The sequence below is a fragment of the Schistocerca nitens genome, chromosome 1 (genome assembly GCF_023898315.1).
Source record: "Schistocerca nitens isolate TAMUIC-IGC-003100 chromosome 1, iqSchNite1.1, whole genome shotgun sequence".
In the NCBI taxonomy this organism is placed as follows: domain Eukaryota; kingdom Metazoa; phylum Arthropoda; class Insecta; order Orthoptera; family Acrididae; genus Schistocerca; species Schistocerca nitens.
In genome coordinates this window covers 540,045,231-540,069,548 of record NC_064614.1, presented here as the reverse complement: position 1 = coordinate 540,069,548, position 24,318 = coordinate 540,045,231, and the positions used below count along the sequence as shown (strand labels likewise).

At 39.5% G+C, this 24,318-nt stretch overlaps 1 protein-coding gene across 6 annotated transcripts in view; it reads right to left on the bottom strand.

Moving 5' to 3' along the window:
• LOC126253797 (ATP-binding cassette sub-family C member 5-like) overlaps positions 1-24,318 on the bottom strand; it is a 546,227-nt gene that overhangs the window by 43,888 nt on the left and 478,021 nt on the right. For all 6 annotated transcript variants that reach the window (XM_049955254.1, XM_049955255.1, XM_049955256.1 and 3 more), the window contains one exon: positions 8,114-8,297. In XM_049955254.1, the coding sequence (XP_049811211.1) occupies positions 8,114-8,297 (184 nt within the window). The remainder of the gene's footprint in view (positions 1-8,113; positions 8,298-24,318) is intronic.

The following is a 24,318-nucleotide window of genomic DNA, read 5'->3' as shown; positions in this document are numbered from 1 at the left end:
GCTTACCCAATACTGGTGGGTCAACTGCCTGGTATTGACATGACAATCGCCTTCCACAGCGTTAATCACATTTTCCTCCAAGTCTGGTGTATGTCCTTCATGAAACAAACTTGTCTTGGACAAATGGGGAAGCACTATTGCAAACATTGAAAGCTGTAGTTGTTGTCAGAGGTGATAGGTCTCCTGAGACAACTTTGCTGCCTGCCGTCTGTTGCAATTTGCCTTTCGATAAGTAAACACCATGTCGGCAAGCTCTCAATTTGAATATGGAACCACTGTGTACAATGTCGTATCACATCTACTACAATGTGAGTCAGCAAGGGAAGTGAATCAGACACAATATTACCAATTACTATGGCAGGAGAGGGTGCTAAGACATGACTATGAGGAACAGTAGCACCCTCTAGGAGGAAACCATGCATACTGCAACTCTGGCTGTGTGGTACAGCACATATTAGACTGCAGTCTCTGTAACAACGTAGGATTGAATAAACGGTATCTAGAATGGAAACCATGCATTTCTGGACATAACTTCATTAGAACTTTCTTGTTCTGTATCGTTCCACCAATCAATCCCTAGAGTTTATACAAGGTGGAAACAATCACCTTTTATAAGGGCATAAAAAAAAGAAGCCCATCAGTAGTCATTCCATTTGACAATAGCAAAACTGACTGAAAGCTCATGGCGTTTTAACCACTGGAAGATTGAAGACTGAGAACATTTTACTTAACACCATTGTGTTACTTCTGCATTAACCAATACACAACATTTTATAAAAGAAAACTGCTCATGAGGTCTTCTCAGAACTTGACAAAATAACAGATAACAAGATTTTTCCTACAACATGATGTCACAATAACAAAATAGTTTAAATACAGTGCTAGGAAAAGAAAATAGTACACCTGGAAAGACAATGTCAATTTTGATCTGATGACGGCATATGCCATCTGGAGGATAGTAGATGTACTGCTTACGGTTTCAATGTCGTCTACCAACATATACTGTAGTGGCATAGCTACAAGGGAGCACCTGTGTCTATCCTTTAATAAGCCAGAAGACTAAGTGTGGTGCAAATGTGTGAACCAAGCAGGCAACCAGGTCAAGATGCACTCTTGCTTCCTACAGCCAAATGACTGAGTTTGAAAGGGGTCAAATTGTGGCCTTCTGAATAGAGGGGTGGTGCTGTTGGAGAATAGCCAGACAAGTTGGATGTGCTCCATCATTTGTGCAACAACATTGGTATCAGTGGTCAAGTGAAGATTCTCACACCCGTAGAGGAGGTTCTGGTTGTCCACTAGGACTGCTGTATTTTAAGGGCAGCAGTGGCAGATCATACAGCTACAACAGCACAGATAAGATGGCTTGTGAGCCCAGACGTGTCAACACAAACTGTTGCAAACTGGTTATTAGCAGTGGGACTATGGGCGTGCACACCTGTAGCCCTTCTTCCATTCATGCCACAGCATTGATGCGCATGGCTCGGCTGGCACCAGGAGAGGATCACCTGAAAGATGTAATGCCACACCATGGTTTTCAGCAATGAAAACAGATCTGCCTGCACGAACTGATGGTCATTTGTGCGTATGACATAGAACTGGTGAGTGTTGATTTGTAGAATGCATTTGTCCAAGGCACACTGGCTCCACCCCAGGCCTTATGGTCTACGGTGAGATAAGCTACAACTCTCGTTCATGTTTGGTGTTTTTGGAGGGGACTCTAGCCAGAACTCATTACGTGCAGAAGTTTTTAGCCCTGTTCTTTTACCACTCTTGCAACGGGAGGCTCAAAAATAGTTCAAATGGCTCTGAGCACTATGGGACTTAACTTCTGAGGTCATCAGTCCCCTAGAACTTAGAACTACTTAAACCTGACTAACCTAAGGACATCGCGCGGTTCCAGACTGTAGCGCCTAGAACTGCTTGGCCACTCAGGCCGGCGCAACGGGAGGGTGATGTGTTGTTCCAACAGGATAATGCTTGCCCGTACACTGCCTGTGAAACTCAACAAGCTCTGCAAGATGTGTAGTAGCTACCCTGGCCAGCACTGTCTGTGGACTTATCTCCAATTGAGCGTGTGTGGGATATGATGGGATGAGAAGTGACCTGTGTGACTCACCAGCCAACTCTTACAGTCTTTTTGTTGTGACTATCTGCGACTCAGCATCTCTGCTATATGGTGAGTAGCAACTATCCTTTTCAAAATATTGTTATATTTAGAATTAGCTTTAAATAATTTTGCTGATGTCTCATGAATTTGTTTATCAGGCCACTAGTGCAAGGAAAATGAATTACATCTTATGAATATAAGCAAATTTATATCAGCATCTCATTATTGCCACAATGTATGTAAAAACGGTGGAGTATGCATCTATACAAAAACAGAATTACAGTTTAAACAAAAACAGAAGAGGACCACCTAAATACTGAGCAAGATTTTGAATCATGTGACACAGAGACAAAAACTGAGGAGAAGAGCAATAAACTAATTGTTACACAAATATACAGGTCACCAATGGGCGATAAAAACACGGCTTGTAAAAAGCTGGAGGCAGTGTTAAGCAGTTTATATAATAATGAAGTGAAATTATTTTTATGTGGGGATTACAACATTAACATGTTAACTGAAAGTGAAGAAAAGAGACAGCTTCTGAGTATCCTAAACAGATTTTACATGAAACCCAGTAGAATAACAGAGTTTTCATCTTCTCTATTAGATAATATCTTCACAAGCATGGAAAATGGTTTCACTGAGGCACAAAATGTAACTTAGGTCTTTCAGATCACAGGACACTTGTCACATGTATAAATTCTTCTATACCCAAGGTAACAAAGTACAAGTTTAGATTAGATTAGATTTACTTTCATTCCAATTGATCCGTAGTGAGGAGATCCTCCAGGATTTAGAACACGTCAGAAAAACAACAATACATGACAAATATTTAAAACTAAAACAAATAAGCTAATGTACCATTCCACAGGTCCCAAGTGGAATGATCGTCATTTTTTAATGAACACTATATGAAAAGAGTCATTTTACAAATACTAATGCACTGAATCTAAAATAAAAAAGTTTATTTATTTATTTATAAGGTAATAAACGTGCAATACAACTACTATAATACCTATTTACAATGAACACATTAATGCACTGAAATGGTGCAGAAGTTAGATTTTACTTACACACACACACACACACACACACACATACATATATTTACAATGAACACATTACTGCAATGAAATTGTGCAGAAGTTATAATATCACACACACAAATCAGTTAGTTCTACTAAGAAATTCATCAATGGAGTAGAAGGAGTAGGCCACCAATAAATCCTTTAGGCTTCTCTTAAACTGAATTTCATTGGTTGTTAAGCTTTTTATGGCTGCTGGCAAATTATTGAAAATGTGTGTTCCTGAATAATGCACACCTTTTCGTACAAGACTAAGTGACTTTAAATCCTTGTGAAGATTATTCTTATTTCTAGTATTGATTCCATGAATTGAGCTGTTGGTTTGAAAAAGTGATATATTTTTAATGACAAATTTCATTAAGGCATAAATATATTGGGAAGCAGTAGTTAGTATCCCTAGTTCCCTAAACAGGCTTCTGCAGGATGTTCTTGAGTTCACACCACATATAACTCTTACTGCACGTTTTTGTGCCCGGAAAACTTTAGCTTGGCTTGATGAATTAGCCCAAAAAAATAATCCCATATGACATTATGGAATGAAAGTAGACATAGTATGCCAGCTTTTTCATTTTTATATCCCCTATGTCTGACACAATTCGTATTGCAAATAGAGATTTGTTAAGACACTTCAGCAGTTCTGTGGCGTGCTCTTCCCAGTTGAATTTGTTATCAAGCTGTAATCCCAAGAATTTAACACCGTCCACTTCTTCTATCTGCTTGTCATCGTATGTTAAGCATATATTCGTGGGACACCCCTTACAAGTTCTGAACTGCCTGTAGTGTGTTTTTTCGAAGTTTAGTGACAAAGAATTGGCTAGGAACCAGTGTTTAATGTCCACAAATATTTTATTAGCTGATCTTTCTAAGACTACACTTGATTTGCTATTTATTGCAATGTTTGTATCATCGGCAAACAAAACGAACTTGGCATCTGGTAATGTTATTGATGAAAGGTCATTGATGTACACAAGAAAAAGCAAGGGCCCCAAAATGGAACCTTGTGGGACACCACATGTAATTAATTCCCAGTTGGATGATGCCTGATAGCTTGATACATGTCTCTTTCCTAGTAACACCCTTTGTTTCCTGCCAGAGATATAAGATTTGAACCATTTTGTTGCATTTCCAGTTACACTATAATATTCTAATTTACTTAAAAGGATATTGTGATTTACACAGTCGAATGCCTTTGACAGATCACAAAATATACCAGTTACCTGCAATTTTTTGTCTAATGAATTAAACACATTTTCACTGTAATTGTAGATAGCTTTCTCAATATCAGAACCCTTTAGAAATCCAAATTGTGACTTTGACAGTACGTTATTTGAGATAAGATGGTTATAAAGCAGACTGTACATTACTTTTTCTAAAATTTTTGAGAATGCTGGCAACAGTGAAACTGGATGGAAATTTGATGCTATTTCTTTATCTCCCTTCTTAAACAGTGGCTTAACTTCATCATATTTCAACCATTCAGGAAATATTCCACTGATAAACGACTGGTTACACAGACAGCTTAATATGTTACTTAGCTCAGAATCACATTCTTTAATTAACTTTGTAGATATTTCATCATACCCAGTAGATGTTTTTGATTTTAAAGATTTTATGATGGACATTATTTCTGTTGGGGTAGTGAGGGTCAAATTCATATTATGGAAGATACTTGAAATGTCTGGTCTGAGGTATTCCATAGCAGCATCTACCGAACCTGACAACCACATCTTTTCAGTAATAGTTATAAAATGTTTGTTAAAAAGTTCTGCAACACTATACACATCTGTTACCAATGTATCATTTACTCTTAATGCTATTTGTTCCTCTTCATGTCTGGTTCTACTGGTCTCCTCCTTCACTATATCCCATATTGTCTTTATTTTGTTATCTGTTATGACTATCTTTTCCTTGTAATATATTTTCTTTGATGTCCGTATTACAGTCTTTAATATTTTGCAGTATTTCTTGTAATGTGCTATAGCATCAACATTGGAACTGTTTCGGATTGATAGATACAGTTTTCTCATTCTGGAAGTTTTCTTTTTGTTTTACAAGATAAGTGGGAATATAAAAGACACTTCTGCACAGAAAAAGTAAATACTTTTATTTGGATGTTAGCAAACAAAACCTGGGAAAATGTATTTTCAAAAACAACAACCGATGACTTATACAATGCTTTTCTACTATTTTCATGCCCCTATTTGAGACTTGTTTTCCAAAACAGTTAACAAAATAAGTGTTGTGCCAAAGAACAACAGCCAGTAGATATTACCTGCTCTCAGAGTATCTAGCCAAACTCTAAAATATACCAGTCAAATAAAAAAAGACAACAAAGATAAACACTTCGCAGACTATGTTAAGATGTATAAGAACATTTACAGGAAGGTGATTAAAAAAGCTTAAACAATGCACAATGACAAAGTAATTTTAAGGTCAGCAAACACATCAAAAGCAATATGGAATGTAGTAAAAAACAGAAATAAATAATAATGTTAAAAGTCAAGATGACATTGTTTTAGAAGATGATCATGGTGTGTTACTCAGAAATCTTACCCTTGCAAATTACATAAATGACTACTTCATAAACACTGCAGTCAACCTGAGTAAAAATTGCCTTAGGAACAGTGGAACCTCTGTTCTAAGAGAACAAAGTGTCAATTCAATATTGCTATGCCCCACAAATAAATCAGAAGTTCTAAGACTAATAAAAACAATGAAGAATAAAATGTCTTCAGGGATTGACAAAGTATCTGCTTCAGTCATAATAACATGTGCTCATGTCACATCAGAACCGCTCTCACACATCATAAATATATCATTATCTGAAGGACTGTTTCCTCAAAGATTAAACATTTCAAAAACAAAACCACTGTATAAAAAGGGCAGTATATATGAAGTGAGAAATTATAGACTAGCATCTTTGTTATCTGTATTTTCATAAGTAATAGAGACAGTAATGCAACATAGAATAACAAATTTCCTTGAAAAAGTCAATCTCTTGTCTGTAAACCAGCAAGGTTTTCACAAAGGATAGAGTACAGAATCAGCTATTTTTCATTTTTCATTTCATTGAAAATATTGTAATAGGACTAGACAGACACTACTGTACAATAGGAATAAATTTGGACTTGATACTGTCCAACATGATATCTTGCTAGACAAGTTAGAAGCTATTGGTATACGAGGAGCTGTGAAAAAATGCTTTCAGTCTTATCTCCATAACAGAAGACAGGTAGCAGAAATTACCTTAGCCAACATTAAAATTCAAAGTGTTGCTTACAGATTTGATTTTAATTTGTACCAATTGGGATACCACTGGCAAGTGTTCTCTCTTATTTTTAATTTATTTAATGATATCAAAATGCCAATCAGTGCTACTCATATAACCCTGTTTGCTGATGATACAAATGTTGTGACTAATGTAAACCAAGTACTGCCAACATCTGCAACTAGAGTTTTGGAATATTTACAAAATTGGTTTGAAATGAGCAAGTTAACTTCAAATATTTAAAAAACTAATTACATCCATTACAGGAAAACAAAGTCACAAAATGTCCTGGACCTCAGAATACAAAGTAAAGATGTTAAGAGAGTAGCTATCACAAAATTTTAATGTATCCACAAAGATGTAAATTAGGTTGGAAAGCCCACATCCACTATCTCGCTAGCAAGTTAAGTTCTGCTTGCATTGCAGTACTTGTAATTAGTAACGTGTCTAGTGAACAGTGTAACAGAAGTGTCTACTTTGCTTACATTCACAGTGCTATTACTCATGGCCTCAGTTTCTGGAGTCATAGTACAATAAATCTAAAAACAATCTTCACACTACAAACTTGAGCTGTTAGAGTATTTACAAGCAGTTTGAGGGTAACCCTCCAAGCAGCTATTTCAGAAGCTAAATAATCTAACTTTACTGTGACTCTACTACAAAAAAGTGAAAGTGAAGTGAAAATTTCACAACCATCTCAGATCTACATTCATATAATACAAGACTGTGTAATGATATCCATGTAAAAAGAGTAAACAAGGATATTACACAGAAACAAACAAACATTCAAGTACAAAATTGTATAAAAAATTCCAGTGCATATAAAAGAAATGAAAAAATTGTCTTACTGACCGACTGCAATTCAGTGTAAGGGAGAACCTTCAACAACCTAGTATCAAGTAATTATATTCATGTACTATGTTGATACTATATGCCACAGTCAGTGTCAATAGTGTTTTCAGTCAAATGTTCCTATTATCTGAATTAGTATTTTGGACAGAAGAGTCACAACCACTATGTGTTTTTATTTAAATCTTAACAATAATCCATGAAAAATATCTTTTATGCGATTAATCAAAGTTGTATATACTGTTTAAATAAAAGTTCGTATAGGGTACTATGCACCCTTGTACTTTTAGAATACTGTTCATCCTTGTGTGCATGTATGTGTATGTGCACATAAATTTTACTACTGCTACTGCTACTACTACTACTACTACTACTACGATTGACTGGATGCCAGGATCAGCACCTTCATTGTCACCTGTGGAGGCTACATCACATACTAATATGGGTGTTTCGGGATGGGTCAATACCTGGTACCTTATAACTCCTTGTGCTATTATTTGTAAATGTAACCATTTCATGTACTCCATATGCACTGTTGCAACAACAAACCTTAAGTGAAACAGAAACCTCTAAAAGTATGACTATTTTTTTTCTGGCAGTGTAGAATGAAATTTGTACCTACTGTAGTGCTTGTGTCATAAAATCGATGAGCTCCTTGGTTAGAAAAGACAATAAAGAATAATAACACTAAGTGATCAATGAGAAATATGCATAAGACTGAAAACATAAATGAGTAAAAAGTAATGTCTTATTCTGATGGATTTTAAACACAATTACTAACTGTAAAACATATGAAGGTTTCACCTTATTGTTCCTGAAAACAGTACAGGATCTTGTGGAATAACTGACAAGCGACTCCTTAGATGTTGGAGCTTGACATCTGCTATGTTAACACCATCAACTGTAATTTTCCCAGATGACAGTTCGGCCATTCTATAGATAGCTGCTACAAGAGAACTTTTACCAGATCCAGTCCGGCCAACAATACCTATTAACAAAACAGTTACATGAATCATTTTGAATATTGTCTGCAACTTCTGTCAGTGATGATGTTAGTGTAATTTTAACAATAAATTCTGAATAGTTATGCATGTATAAACTGTCTACTAATTTGAAGATGGTAAGCAGGAGATCCCAGGTTTGAGTCTCGGTAGGGGCACACATTTTCAACTGTCCCCATTGATATTTATCAATGCCTGTAAGCTGCAAAAGGTGTGGATTTCATTGTAATTTCATTGTCCACTAGTTATTGCACCAGAGAAAGGTGACTGTCCTGTTCCAACAATTCATTACAAAATTGTATGAAAATTATGCAGTTATATTTACTTATTTTGTAATTGTAACATATAATTCCATACGTAGAGATTAAAGCTTTGGGATATGTGAGGTGATAAAGTTCATGGGTCATATCTGGAACTTGTGGATGTTTGTGTACATCAGTTCTAATGGAACATTTACCTTCCTTATGCAGATAGTATTTTAAACAAATGTAATTGTAAGTTTATAAGTGTGTACTGGAGGGCAGCAAAAAAGAGTCCTTCATTATCTCAAGGATACTATGAACTATGGCATTATGTTTAACAAAGGAGATTTTAAAATTCTGTATGTACTGTAACCAGACTCAAATTTTGTAGAGATTTAACTACTGTGTTGTTTCAATAGAGGAGTGCTTTTCCACTGGGGAAAAATAAAATTTCATGTGTGAGCAAGAAACTGGAGAATGTTACAACCTCAACTACTGAAGATGAGTATGTAGTTTTAAATTCTGCAAGCAAAGAGGCAGTGTATTTGAGGCAGCTGACAGAAGAATTTTTAAATGATAGGCATCAAAATTCTGTAATCATTTTTCATGACAACCAGTGTTCTATTAGACTGTCACAAAATCCTGTGCTTTGTACTAGACTGAAACATGTTTGTGCTAAAGGACATTTTATTAGACAATGTGTAAAAAGAAGTGAGATTGTTGTTCTGTAGTTGCAATCATAGGAAATGCCTGCTGCTATATTAACTAAACCACTTGCTACGGAACAAAACATGTATCTTATTAACAAGTTGAAATTGTTGCCAGGTAAAGTGGTAGTGTTGTTAGAATGGTAATCTGGCTCCTTGTTTCATTTTTATCAATGCCTTTTGTGATGTGTGGACTATCTTGTGTTGTTATTCCTTTTGCCTGTGTATACAATGTAATGCAGTTTCTGTGAATACAGGTATTATGAACAATGTAATTTTTATTTATGTTTACCATCATAAACACTCTGCTAACATCTTATGGACCCAGGATGGTAAATCTGTGCAGTGAACTATGTATGTCATGTTGGTAGGAATATAAATAACTGAACAAGCTTATTAATTTTGTGTCCACTTATTATACACTCCTGGAAATGGAAAAAAGAACACATTGACACCGGTGTGTCAGACCCACCGTACTTGCTCCGGACACTGCGAGAGGGCTGTACAAGCAATGATCACACGCACGGCACAGCGGACACACCAGGAACCGCGGTGTTGGCCGTCGAATGGCGCTAGCTGCGCAGCATTTGTGCACCGCCGCCGTCAGTGTCGGCCAGTTTGCCGTGGCATACGGAGCTCCATCGCAGTCTTTAACACTGGTAGCGTGCCGCGACAGCGTGGACGTGAACCGTATGTGCAGTTGACGGACTTTGAGAGAGGGCGTATAGTGGGCATGCGGGAGGCCGGGTGGACGTACCGCCGAATTGCTCAACACGTGGGGCGTGAGGTCTCCACAGTACATCGATGTTGTCGCCAGTGGTCGGCGGAAGGTGCACGTGCCCGTCGACCTGGGACCGGACCGCAGCGACGCACGGATGCACGCCAAGACCGTAGGATCCTACGCAGTGCTGTAGGGGACCGCACCGCCACATCCCAGCAAATTAGGGACACTGTTGCTCCTGGGGTATCGGCGAGGACCATTCGCAACCGTCTCCATGAAGCTGGGCTACGGTCCCGCACACCGTCAGACCGTCTTCCGCTCACGCCCCAACATCGTGCAGCCCGCCTCCAGTGGTGTCGCGACAGGCGTGAATGGAGGGACGAATGGAGACGTGTCGTCTTCAGCGATGAGAGTCGCTTCTGCCTTGGTGCCAATGATGGTTGTATGCGTGTTTGGCGCCGTGCAGGTGAGCGCCACAATCAGGACTGCATACGACCGAGGCATACAGGGCCAACACCCGGCATCATGGTGTGGGGAGCGATCTCCTACACTGGCCGTACACCACTGGTGATCGTCGAGGGGACACTGAATAGTGTACGGTACACCCAAACCGTCATCGAACCCATCGTTCTACCATTCCTAGACCGGCAAGGGAACTTGCTGTTCCAACAGGACAATGCACGTCCGCATGTATCCCGTGCCACCCAACGTGCTCTAGAAGGTGTAAGTCAACTACCCTGGCCAGCAAGATCTCCGGATCTGTCCCCCATTGAGCATGTTTGGGACTGGATGAAGCGTCGTCTCACGCGGTCTGCACGTCCAGCACGAACGCTGGTCCAACTGAGGCGCCAGGTGGAAATGGCATGGCAAGCCGTTCCACAGGACTACATCCAGCATCTCTACGATCGTCTCCATGGGAGAATAGCAGCCTGCATTGCTGCGAAAGGTGGATATACACTGTACTAGTGCCGACATTGTGCATGCTCTGTTGCCTGTGTCTATGTGCCTGTGGTTCTGTCAGTGTGATCATGTGATGTATCTGACCCTAGGAATGTGTCAATAAAGTTTCACCTTCCCGGGACAATGAATTCACGGTGTTCTTATTTCAATTTCCAGGAGTGTAGTTTGTCTTTCATGAAATTCATCATTGTCTAAACTCTTTTTTTTGGAAGAAATCTGTAAATTCAGGTTTCCTAAAATGACTTCAAATGGAAGTTAGATGAAAACAACTATTCCAGAGGTACACAAAGTAAGAAGCAAGAATGATTACAACACATAGAAATTTAGGATGAAACTTATTCTAGTGCATGAAAAATTAGGGAACTATACCATGGGTGCAAGTATAGTTAGAAATGCAGAGAAGGATACAGATGTGTGGATACTTATTCTTTAGCATGTGGCTAAATCTCTGTATGCACATGTGGACAACATAACAAAGGAAAGGAAGCTTTGGATACCCTGGAACATCTGCTTGCTGGTATGAATAAAGCTAAGTGGGATGCTCTGTTGGACACTACATTATCTAAATTTGAAGGAAATGCTCAGCATTATGTAACTCATATTCTGGATATAGTCAACAAGCTGCAGAGCATGGACAGACCAATTGATGATGGACTAATTGCACTCATTATGCTTAGAGGCTTACCAAAAGTTTGTCTACTTTACAGGTTAGGTATCAAGTCCAGTAAAATGGATGAAAATTTCACATCAGAAAACATAAAAGCAAAGTTTGCTAAATGGAAGTGTGGAAGTTGCTAAATGGAAGTTGGACAAAGGTGGTGGTGATAGTGCTTTATTCACAAAATCACAGCAGGTTCTTCCAAAGACAAACAAGAAAGGCAGAAAATAAAAATGTTTCAGTACATAACTGGTGCAGTGTTTCATTATTTAAATAAAAAATATTTCAATTGCTGGCAGTGTGGTCACTAAAGTCTGAGTGTCCACAGAAGCAAGAATCTTCAAAGAAGTATTTCAAGGGAGCAGAAAAGTAATTGTTTGATGGTCTTGGTATGTCAGATTTCAACCAGGATTCCAGAGCATCATCGCACACGACTTCAAGGCAGGGATGGCTTCAAGATCTTGTACCAGAAACTTGCCAACAAAAAACTGTGAAGTGTGCTGATACTATTGAATTAATAAGCAAAAGGAAAGGAGATGTATTTGTCAGTTCATCAGGTGTATCTTCATTCAGAAATGTTATTCTTGTCCCTGGCTAAACCACTAATTTGTTGTCAGTTTTTTCTGGTTAAGAAAGACATAAATGTTATTTGAATCTTGTCTGACTAAGCAATATAGAGCAGAGACATACGATACTGCTGTTTGCATAAAGAACCATGTTCTTCATAGAGAATTTAAAGGCAAGACTCCACAGAAGTTGTGGAAGAGAAAAGTATCTTCTGTGAATCATTTAAAAGTGTCTGGTTGTTGAGCTCTTCTTCATATACTAGATAAAAATAGAAGAAAGTGGGATGTCAAAGCTAAGGAACTTGTTTCTGTAGGTTACAATGGGATGACAAAAGGTTACAGATAAACTGACCTACAGAATTCCAAAAAACTGTGAAAAGCAGGAGTGTTGTTTTTCTGGAAAATGAGTGCATGACAGACAGTTCCAGAAAACTAGCTGTAGATGAAGATCACTTTATGTTCCAGCCAAATGAACAGTACCGTATGCTGAATGGGATGAGACAGAGGAAGTAGTGGAAGTCAGTAGAGCTGGGAGTGACAGAACCAACACTGATCAAGACACACAAAACCCAGATGCTCTGTCAGAGCTAGACATATAAGAGACTGAGGTGCTGCCAACAGACCCTGATGCTCCAGAAGATCAGCCAGTTAGGTCAGCCTGTGTACCCACAAATGAGTACCTGGAGTATGTCACCTATTTGGTAAGTAGTTTTTCCAGTTTGGGAGCAAATCCTGTTAGTCTGGGAGATACTATGTCAGCAGTGATAGAGACTTCATAAAGGCCATGAAAGAGAAAATGAAGTGTTTCCAGAACAATGGTGTTTGCAAAATTGTGGACCCAGAAAAGAGGAAAAGTACTGTAGGTAACAAGTGAGTAGTTGAGTGGAACACTCTATTGTACTAGACTTGTTGCTGATGGATTTACTCACAATATTGCTATAGATTATGATGAAACTTTTTTACCAGTTGTGAGACATAGTACTCTTACAGCTCTCATTAGTTTAGCTATTAATTTTGATCTTTAGATTTGTTGTTGTTGTTGTTGTGGTCTTCAGTCCTGAGACTGGTTTGATGCAGCTCACCATGATACTCTATCCTGTGCAAGCTTCTTCATCTCCCAGAACCTACTGCAGCCTACATCCTTCTGAACCTGCCTAGTGTATTCATCTCTTTGTCTCCCTCTACGATTTTTACCCTCCACGCTGCCCTCCAATACTAAATTGGTGATCCCTTGATGCCTCAGAAAATGTCCTACCAACCAATCCCATCTTCTAGTCAAGTTGTGCCACAAGCTCCTCTTCTCCCCAATTCTATTCAATACCTCCTCATTAGTTATGTGATCTACCCATCTAATCTTCAGCATTCTTCTGTAGCACCACATTTCGAAAGCTTCTATTCTCTTCTTGTCTAAACTATTTATCGTCCATGTGTCACTTCCATACATGGCTTCACTCCATACAAATACTTTCAGAAACTACTTCCTGACATTTAAATCTATACTTTATGTTAACAAATTTTTCTTCTTCAGAAACGCTTTCCTTGCCATTGCCAGTCTACATTTTATATCCTCTCTACTTTGACCATCATCAGATATTTGGCTCCCCTAATAACAAAACTCCTTTACTACTTTAAGTGTCTCATTTCCTAATCTAATTCCCTCAACATCACCCGACTTAATTCGACTACATTCCATTATCCTCGTTTTGCTGTTGTTGATGTTTATCTTTTACCCTCTTTTCAAAACACTGTCCATTCCATTCCATTGCTCTTCCAAGTCCTTTGCTGTTTCTGACAGAATTACAATGTCATCGGCGAACCTCAAAGTTTTTATTTCTTCTCCATAGATTTTAATACCAACTCCGAACTTTTCTTTTGTTTCCTTTATTGCTTGCTCAATATACAGATTGAATAACATTGGGGATAAGCTACAACCCTGTCTCACTCCCTTCCCAACCACTCATTCCCTTTCATACCCCTCGACTCGTATGACTGCCATCTGCTTTCTGTACAAACTTAAATGGCCTTTCGCTCCCTGTATTTTACCCCTGCCACCTTCAGAATTTGAAAGACAGTATTCCTATCAACATTGTCAAAAGCTTTCTATAAGTCTACAAATGCTAGAAACATAGGTTTGCCTTTCCTTAATCTTTCTTCTAAGATAAGTCGTAGGGTCGGTATTGCCTCCCGTGTTCCAACATTTCTATGGAATCCAAACTGATCTTCCCCGAGGTCGGCTTCTATCAGTTTTTCCATTCGTCTGTACAGTATTCGCGTTAGTATTTTGCAGCTGTGACTTATTGAACTGATAGTTCGGTAATTTTCACATCTGTCAACACATGCTTTCTTTGAGATTGAAATTATCATATTCTTCTTGAAGTCTGAGGGTATTTCGCCTGTCTCATACGTCTTGCTCACCAGATGCTAGAGTTTTGTCAGGACTGGCTCTCCCAAGGCCGTCAGTAGTTCTAATGGAATGTTGTCTAATACGGGGGCCTTGTTTCGATTCAGGTCTTTCAGTGCTCTGTCAAACTCTTCATGCAGTATCATATCTCCCATTTCATCTTCATCTACATCCTCTTCCATTTCCATAATATTGTCCTCAAGCACATCACCCTTGTATAGACCCTCTATATTCTCCTTCCACCTGTCTGCTTTCCTTTCTTTGCTTAGAACTGGGTTTCCATCAAAGCTCTTGATATTCATGCAAGTGGTTCTCCTTTCTCCAAAGGTCTCTTTAATTTTCCTGTAGGCAGTATCTATCTTACCCCTAGTGAGATAGGCCTCTACATCATTACATTTGTCCTCTAGCCATCCCTGCTTAGCCATTTTGCACTTCCTGTCAATCTCATTTTTGAGACGTTTGTATTCCTTTTTGCCTGCGTCATTTACTGCATTTTTATATTTTCTCATTTCATCAATTAAACTCAATATTTCTTCTGATACCCACAGGTTTCTACTAGCCCTCGTCTTTTTACCTACTTGATCCTCTGCTGCCTTCACTATTTCATCCCTCAGAGCTACCCATTTTTCTTCCACTGTATTTCTTTCTCCCATTCCTGTCAATTGTTCCATTATGCTCTCCCTGAAACTCTGTACAACCTCTGGTTCTTTCAGTTTATCCAGGTCCCATCTCCTTAAATTCCCACCTTTTTGCAGTTTCTTCAGTTTTAATCTACAGTTCATAACCAATAGATTGTGGTCAGAGTCCACATCTGCCCCTGGAAAAGTCTTACAATTTAAAACCTGGTTCCTAAATCTCTGTCTTACCATTATATAATCTATCTGAAATATGTCAGTATCTCCAGGCTTCTTCTATGTATACAACCTTCTTTTATGATTCTTGAACCAAGTGTTAGCTATGATTAAGTTATGCTCTCTGCAAAATTCTACCAGGCGGCTTCCTCTTTTATTTCTTAGCCCCAATCCATATTCACCTACTATGTTTCCTTCTCTCCCTTTTCCTACTCTCGAATTCCAGTCATCCATGACTATTAAATTTTCGTCTCCCTTCACTACCTGAATAATTTCTTTTATCTCATCATACATTTCATCAATTTCTTCGTCATTTGCAGAGCTAGTTGGCATATAAATTTGTGCTACTGTAGTAGGCATGGGCTTCGTGTCTATCTTGGCCACAATAATGTGTTCACTGTGCTGTTTGTAGTAGCTTGCCTGCATTTCATTATTAAACCTACTCCTGCATTACCCCTATTTGATTTTGTATTTATAACCCTGTATTCACCTGACCCGAAGTCTTGCTCCTCCTGCCACCGAACTTCACTAATTTATACTTTATCTAACATTAACCTATCCATTTCCCTTTTTAAAATTTCTAAACTACCTGCCCGATTAATGGATCTGACATTCCATGCTCCGATCCGTAGAACGCCAGTTTTCTTTCTCCTGATAAGAACGTCCTCTTGAGTAGTCCCCGCCCTGAGATCCGAATGGGGGACTTTTTTACCTCCGGAATAATTTGCCCAAGAGGATGCCATCATCATTTAATCATACAGCAAAGCTGCATGCCCTCGGGAAAAATTACGGCTGTAGTTTCCCCTTGCTTTCAGCTGTTCACAGTACCAGAACAGCAAGGCCATTTTGGTTAGTGTTACAAGGCCAGATCAGTCAATCATCCAGACTGTTGCCCCTGCAACTACTGAAAAGGCTGCTGCCCCTCTTCAGGAACCACACGTTTGTCTGGCCTCTCAACAGATACCCCTCCGTTGTGGTTGTACCTACGGTACGGCTATCTGTATCATTGAGACATGCAAGCCTTCCCACCAACGGCAAGGTCCATGGTTCACGGGGGGGGGGGGGGTCTTTAGATTTATCATTTTGATATCAAGACTGCTTTCCTAAATGGGAACTTGGAGGATACTATTTTTATGAAGCAACCAGATAGTTTTGTACCAAAAGGGAATGAAGGTAAAGTCTATTAAGTATCCAAGGATACTTATCGCTTAAAATGGCTAGCTTGATAGTGGTCTAAAAAGACACATACTGTAGTTTTCGATCTAGGTTATGTGAATATTGTTCATTAGGTCAGGTAAAAAAACAATATTCACAATATTATTCATTAGGTCAGGTAACACTCCCATGAACCATGGACCTTGCCATTGGAGGGGAGGCTTGCGTGCCTCAGCGATACAGATAGCCGTACCGTAGGTGCAACCACAACGGAGGGGTGTCTGTTGAGAGGCCAGACAAACTTGTGGTTCCTGAAGAGGGGCAGCAGCCTTTTCAATAGTTGCAGGGGCAACAGTCTGGATGATTGACTGATCTGGCCTTGTAACACTAACCAAAATGGCCTTGCTGTGCTGGTACTGCCAACAGCTGAAACCAAGGGGAAAATACAGACATAATTTTTTTCCGAGGGCATGCAGCTTTACTGTATGGTTAAATGATGATGGCATCCTCTTAGGTAAAATATTCCACAGGTAAAATAGTCCCCCATTCGTAACTCTGGGCAGGGACTACTCAGGAGGATGTTGTTATCAGGAGAAAAAAAACTGGCGTCCTATGGATCGGAGTGTGAAATGTCAGATCCCTTAATCGGGCAGGTAGGTTAGAAAATTTAAAAAGGGAAATGGATAGGTTAAAGTTAGATGCAGTGGGAATTAGTGAAGTTTAGTGGTACGAGGAACAAGACTTCAGGTCAGGTGGATACAAGGTTATACCCCACTGGCCATTAAAATTGCTACACCAAGAAGAAATGCAGGTGATAAACCAGTATTCATTGGACAAATATATTATACTAGAACTGACATGTGATTACATTTTCACGCAATTTGGGTGCATAGATCCTGAGAAATCAGTACCCAGAACAACCACCTCTGGACGTAATAACGGCCTTGATACGCCTGAGGATTGAGTCAAACAGAGCTTGGATGGCATGTACAGGTACAGCTGCCCATGCAGCTTCAACACGATACCACAGTTCATCAAGAGTAGTGACTGGCGTATAGTGACGAGCCAGATGCTCGGCCACCATTGACCAGATGTTTTCAATTGGTGAGAGATCTGGAGTATGTGCTGACCAGGGCAGCAGTCGAACATTTTCTGTATCCAGAAAGGCCCGTACAGGATCTGCAACATGTTGTCGTGCATTATCCTGCTGAAATGTAGGGTTTTGCAGGGATCGAATGAAGGGTAGAGCCACGGGTCGTAATACATCTGAAATGTAATGTTCACTGTTCAAAGTGCCGTCAATGTGAACAAGAGGTGACCGAGACGTGTAACCAATGGCACCCCATACCATCACGCCAGGTGATACGCCATTACGGCGATGACAAATACACGCTTCCAATGTGCATTCACCGCGATGTCGCCAAAGATGAATGTGACCATCATGATGCTGTAAATGGAACCTGGATTCATCTGAAAAAATGACGTTTTGCCATTTGTGCACCCAGGTTCGTCATTGAGTACACCATCGCAGGCACTCCTGTCTGTGATGCAGTGTCAAGGGTAACCGCAGTCATGGTCTCCGAGCTGATAGTCCATGCTGCTGAAAACGTCGTCGAAGTGTTCGTGCAGATGGTTGTTGTCTTGCAAATGTCCCCATCTGTTGACTCGGATCGAGTCGTGGCTGCACGATCTGTTACAGCCATGCGGATAAGATGCCTGTCATCTCGACTGATAGTGATACGAGGCCATTGGGAATGTGATGGTACACATTTCTCCTCCTTACATGTGGCATCACAACAACGTTTCACCAGGCAACGCCATAAACTGCTGTTTGTGTACGAGAAATTGGTTGGAAACTTTCCTCATGTCATCACATTTTACGTGTCACCACTGGCGCCAACCTTGTGTGAATGCTATGAAAAGCTAATCATTTGCATATCACAGCATCTTCTTCCTGTCAGTTAAATTTCGCATCTTTAGCACGTCATCTTCGTGGTGTAGCAATTTTAATGGCCAGTAGTGTAAATACAAAATCAAATAGGGGTAATGCAGGAATAGGTTTAATAATGAATAGGAAAATAGGAATGCAGGTAAGCTACTACAAACAGGATGTTGTTGTTGTTGTGGTCTTCAGTCCTGAGGCTGGTTTGATGCAGCTCTCCATGCTACTCTATCCTGTGCAAGCTTCTTCATCTCCCAGTACCTACTGCAACCTACATCCTTCTGAATCTGCTAGGTTTTTCCCAAGGGCATGCAGCTTTACTGTGTGGTTAAATGATGATGGCATCCTCTTGGGTAAAATATTCTGGAGGTAAAATAGTCCCCCATTCGGATCTCCGGGCGGGGACTACGAAGAGGACGTCGTTATCAGGAGAAAGAAAACTGGCATTCTATGGATCGGAGCATGGAATGTCAGATCCCTTAATCGGGCAGGTAGGTTAGAAAATTTAAAAAGGGAAATGGACAGGTTAAAGTTAGATATAGTGGGAATTAGTGAAGTTTGGTGGCAGGAGGAACATGACTTTTAGTCGGGTGAATACAGGGTTATAAATACAAAGTCAAATAGGGGCAATGCAGGAGTAGGTTTAATAATGAATTAAAAAATAGGAATGCGGGTAAGCTACTACAAATAGCATAGTGAACGCATTATTGTGGCCAAGATAGACACGAAGACCACATCTACTACAGTAGTACAAGTTTATATGCCAACTAGCTCTGCAGATGACGAAGAAATTGAAGAAATGTATGATGAAATAAAAGAAATTATTCAGATAGTGAAGGGAGACGAAAATTTAATAGTCATGGGTGACTGGAATTCGGTAGTAGGAAAAGGGAGAGAAGGAAACATACTAGGTGAATATGGATTGTGGGTAAGAAATGAAAGAGGAAGCCACTTGGTAGAATTTTGCACAGAGCACAACTTAATCATAGCTAACACTTGGTTCAAGAATCATAAAAGAAGGTTGTATACATGGAAGAAGCCTGGAGATACTGACATATTTCAGATAGATTATATAATGGTAAGACAGAGATTTAAGAACCAGGTTTTAAATTGTAAGACTTTTCCAGGGCCAGATGTGGACTCTGACCACAAGCTATTGGTTATGAACTGTAGATTAAAACTGAAGAAACTGCAAAAAGGTGGGAATTTAAGGAGATGGGACCTAGATAAACTGAAAGAACCAGAGGCTGAACAGAATTTCAGGGAGAGCATAAGGAACAACTGACAGGAATGGATGAAAGAAATACAGTAGAAGAAGAATGGGTAGCTTTGAGGGACGAAATAGTGAAGGCAGCAGAGGATCAAATAGGTAAAAAGACGAGGGCTAGTAGAACTCCTTGGGTAACAGAAGAAATAATGAATTTAATTGATGAAACAAGAAAATATAAAAATGCAGTAAATGAAGCAGGCAAAAAGGAATACAAATGTCTCAAAAATGAGATTGACAGGAAGTGCAAAATGGCTAAGCAGGGATGGCTAGAGGACAAATGTAAGGATGTAGAGGCTTATCTCACTAGGGGTAAGATAGATACTGCCTACAGGAAAATTAAAGAGACCTTTGGAGAAAGGAGAACCACTTGCATGAATATCAAGAGCTTTGATGGAATCCCAGTTCTAAGCAAAGAAGGGAAAGCAGACAGGTGGAAGGAGTATATAGAGGGTCTATACAAGGGCGATGTTCCTGAGGACAATATTATGGAAATGGAAGAGGCTGTAGATGAAGATGAAATGGGAGATACGATACTGCATGAAGAGTTTGACAGAGCACTGAAGGACCTGAGCCGAAACAAGGCCCCCGGAGTAGACAACATTCCATTAGAAATACTAACAGCCTTGGGAGAGCCAGTCCTGACGAAACTCTACCATCTGGTGAGCAAGATGTATGAGACAGGTGAAATACCCTCAGACTTCAAGAAGAATATAATAATTCCAATCCCAAAGAAAGCATGTGTTGACAGATGTGACAATTACCGAACTATTAGTTTAATAAGTCACGGCAGAAAATTACTAACGCGAATTCTTTACAGACGAATGGAAAAACTAGTAGAAGCCGACCTTGGGGAAGATCAGTTTGGATTCTATAGAAATATTGGAACACGTGAGGCAATACTGACCCTACGACTTATCTTAGAAGCTAGATTAAGGAAAAGCAAACCTATGTTTCTAGCATTTGTAGACTTAGAGAAAGCTTTTGACAATGTTGACTGGAATACTCTCTTTCAAGTTCTTAAGGTGGTAGGGGTAAAATACAGGGAGCGAAAGGCTATTTACAATTTGCACAGAAACCAGATGGCAGTTATAAGATTCGAGGGGTATGAAAGGGATGCAGTGGTTGGGAAAATTCTGAATGTGGCAGGGGTAAAATAGAGGGAGCGAAAGGCTATTTACAATTTGTACAGAAGCCAGATGGCAGTTATAAGAGTCGAGGGCCATGAAATGGAAGCAGTGGTTGGGAAGGGGCTGTAGCCTATCCCCAATGTTCAAGACCCAACAGTCCACTGGGAAACTGATGCTTATGGTTTTTTGGGACGCACAAGGTCCAGTACTGGAAGATTATGAGGAAAGGGTAACAACAATAAACAGTGGGCGTTACAGTGAGATGCTTACTTCCAGGCTAAACCCTGCAATTCAAAGCAAACACCAAGGACTGCTGTCAAAAGCTGTTGTGTTGTTGCACGACAATGCCCGGCCACATACTGCTGCCCACACTACTGAAATGCTCCAGAAACTCAAATTTGAAGTACTGGATCATCCTCCATATAGTTCTGATCTTGCCCCTTATGACTATCACGTGTTTAGTCCACTAAACAGGCATTAAAGGCCCGTCGATTTGCCTCGGACGAAGCGGTGAAAGAAGCAGTGAACTCCTGGCTTGCGGCTCAACAGAGAACCTTCTTTTATGAGGACATCAGGAAGCTTATACAATGATGGACCAAGTGCTTTGAAACGCAAGGAGACTATGTCAAAAAATGATGTTCTTGCAAGTTTCCTATTTGATTACAATAAAATTTTGTAACTACTTTGCAGATAATAACTGACTTACCCTGGTACAAATAATGATATTTGTACACCAAAACATTTTAACAGCAATGCACATTATTGCAGTGTGTTATTATAATATACCGCAACACAGCACAAATAATAATTTGTTTCTATGCCATTTATCACTATGTTTAGGGCTATGGCAAAGTTATCGCTAAAACACATAAGATCGCGGAGACAGAACTAATGGCAATTACTTATCTTCAGAAGGTAAAATTCCAGAACTGTTAATAGACATGTAAATGTACACACACTAACATTCATTTTGGAACAGTGAAAAGGGTAGTTGCTAATCACCATATAACAGCGATTCTGAGTCGCAGAAAGGCACAACAAAAAGACCATCAGAAATTTAGCTTTATGCTGACAAGGCCATTGTCACAAATAGACAACACACACACACACACACACACACACACACACACACACACACACAGACACACACACACACACACACACACACACACACACACACACACACATATACTGAATTTAATGATACACCATTATTTAAGCTGCTTTTTAAAAGATTCCAGCCCAGATTTTTGGTTCATTTGGAAGTAAATTAGGAGACTTTGTCCCTTTGACATTGAGGGTCATTTGTTTTGAACATAGATTGTCACATGATGTACCTGAATTCACCTTTGCTACCATACTTATAGTTCTCTTCTGCAGAATAGAAACCTTAATCATGTTCATTTGGTAGTTACTGCTCCACTCCAAATCTGTCTGAACTGAACTGTGACATACACAGTCACAATATATGGAACAAAAATAATTTTCATGAATGCTTTGCCCCAATTACAGGGTTCAGAATAGAATGATGTACTTTGGTGGTAAGATATTCAACAAGCTCTTACATAACATAAAATAAAATAAAAAATAAATAAATAAAACCATATGTCATTAGTCACTCTTCCTACAAAATATCTGAATATTTAGATTCAGGCATTGAAAATTTTTGGTAGCTACATGGCAAGTAGCAGTGTTTGCTGTAAAGTTGTATAACAAATAATAATCTATTATAAGTATGGCTCGATATTTATAAATATAAAACTAATATCTTTGAAGCATACCATTGTAATCAAGTGCATATTAACTTACTAATACCAGATGAACAGCTTCCATAAAGTAAAACTAAGAAGGTAGCAGCTCTATTGAAAGAAGCAGCTTTCTTACTAATTTTCACAATTAAATGTACGTGATATGAATGTGAATAGCGTCAAGCAGTGTAGTGATAGTTTAATATCAGTACAGTATACAGATTAAGTTTCTATTATATCTTTGTCCCATGTTAACATTTACCCTGACTTGTTCTATATCCCTGAAGATTCTCCTCTTGATGGGATCTACGGAACACAATGAATGAATGAATGCGTGAATGAATGAACATGTTTGAATAGGAAATGTTTGAAATGCTCTTATTTAGCAGACTCTTCCACATTTTTTTAGTAACCAAATAATATATGAAACAAGTCCAAGTAACACAAATAAGGCTTTATTCCTGGATCTGTGAACAATAACGGAAATAAGTCTCTCGTGGATCCCCACGTAACAAGACATGGTACACTGATGTGAACAGTACAACTGGAGAACATAAAGAAGGGCCAGATAGTGGTGCTCTGAGCATATGTATATGCAAGTCGCTGGCAGACGGCATGGCAGAGACCATGCTGTGTGCATTGCTCCCAGAGGCAGCCTCCAGTGGCTGGCCTGCTACATTTGACGGCTGAGTCAAACACACGCATTCGGCAATACCACACTCAGTGCATGTACACTCACATGCACTAATAGCATCATGCAGCACATTCTAAGTAGCGTTCCTAACACATCTATATGCATCAGCTTGCAATTACTTGACATTAGTCTTGGTGATTTCCAGCTGCTTACAAATAGCACCCAACTCATCCTCTGCACAAGAATAGAAACACAATTGGGCTGCATTATGCCTGAAGCAATATTTTACTGAACTGTAAACAAATAACTCACGCCTGGTGCAAAATTTTACGGGTGGTGTAATATTTTACTCTGAAACGGTTATTTGTTGGAGATCTTAGGTTAAAGATGTTTTAATACCACCCATTTGTTCTTCAGAACCCATTCTATTTCTCTCTGTTCTCTTAGAAGTTTCCTCCTCTCTGCCCAAGACGAGGCTTCGGTCTTGATCTGTTCCAACTTATCAGTGATATGTTCCACTCCTTGGTCTGTTCTGACCCTTGTCCAGTTGCAGAAAGAGCTTCCATTTGTTCAACACCTGATGTTTGGGCATTTGAGGTATCAAGATGTTCATCAGTTTTTAAACTAGTTTCTGTGCACTCCATTTTGGGCCCATGATAATTTTGGATATATTGGATGGACACTAGTTGAACCTCACACCAGTGTAAGGCTACTTTCTCAGGGAACTCACCCAGGATCCCTGAGGCTGCATTCATGAGGTATCTTCCCATGTTCCATGCACTCCTCCTCAGCATGGATTGAATCATGCCTTGAGTTGGGAAACTAGGTTCATCCAATGAGGCCTGTCCAGGTTGGGGCACCTTGCCAGTATCTATGCTGATGCCAAAACAGCTCTCAGCTTCAAGCATACATGCAAACCTCTCTGCCTGGACAGTCAGTACTAGATAAGGCAGTATCACCCAGAGAGGATCAATAATATTACTCTCTTTTCAAAAATTTTTATGTTTCCTGCTGTAAATCCGTATT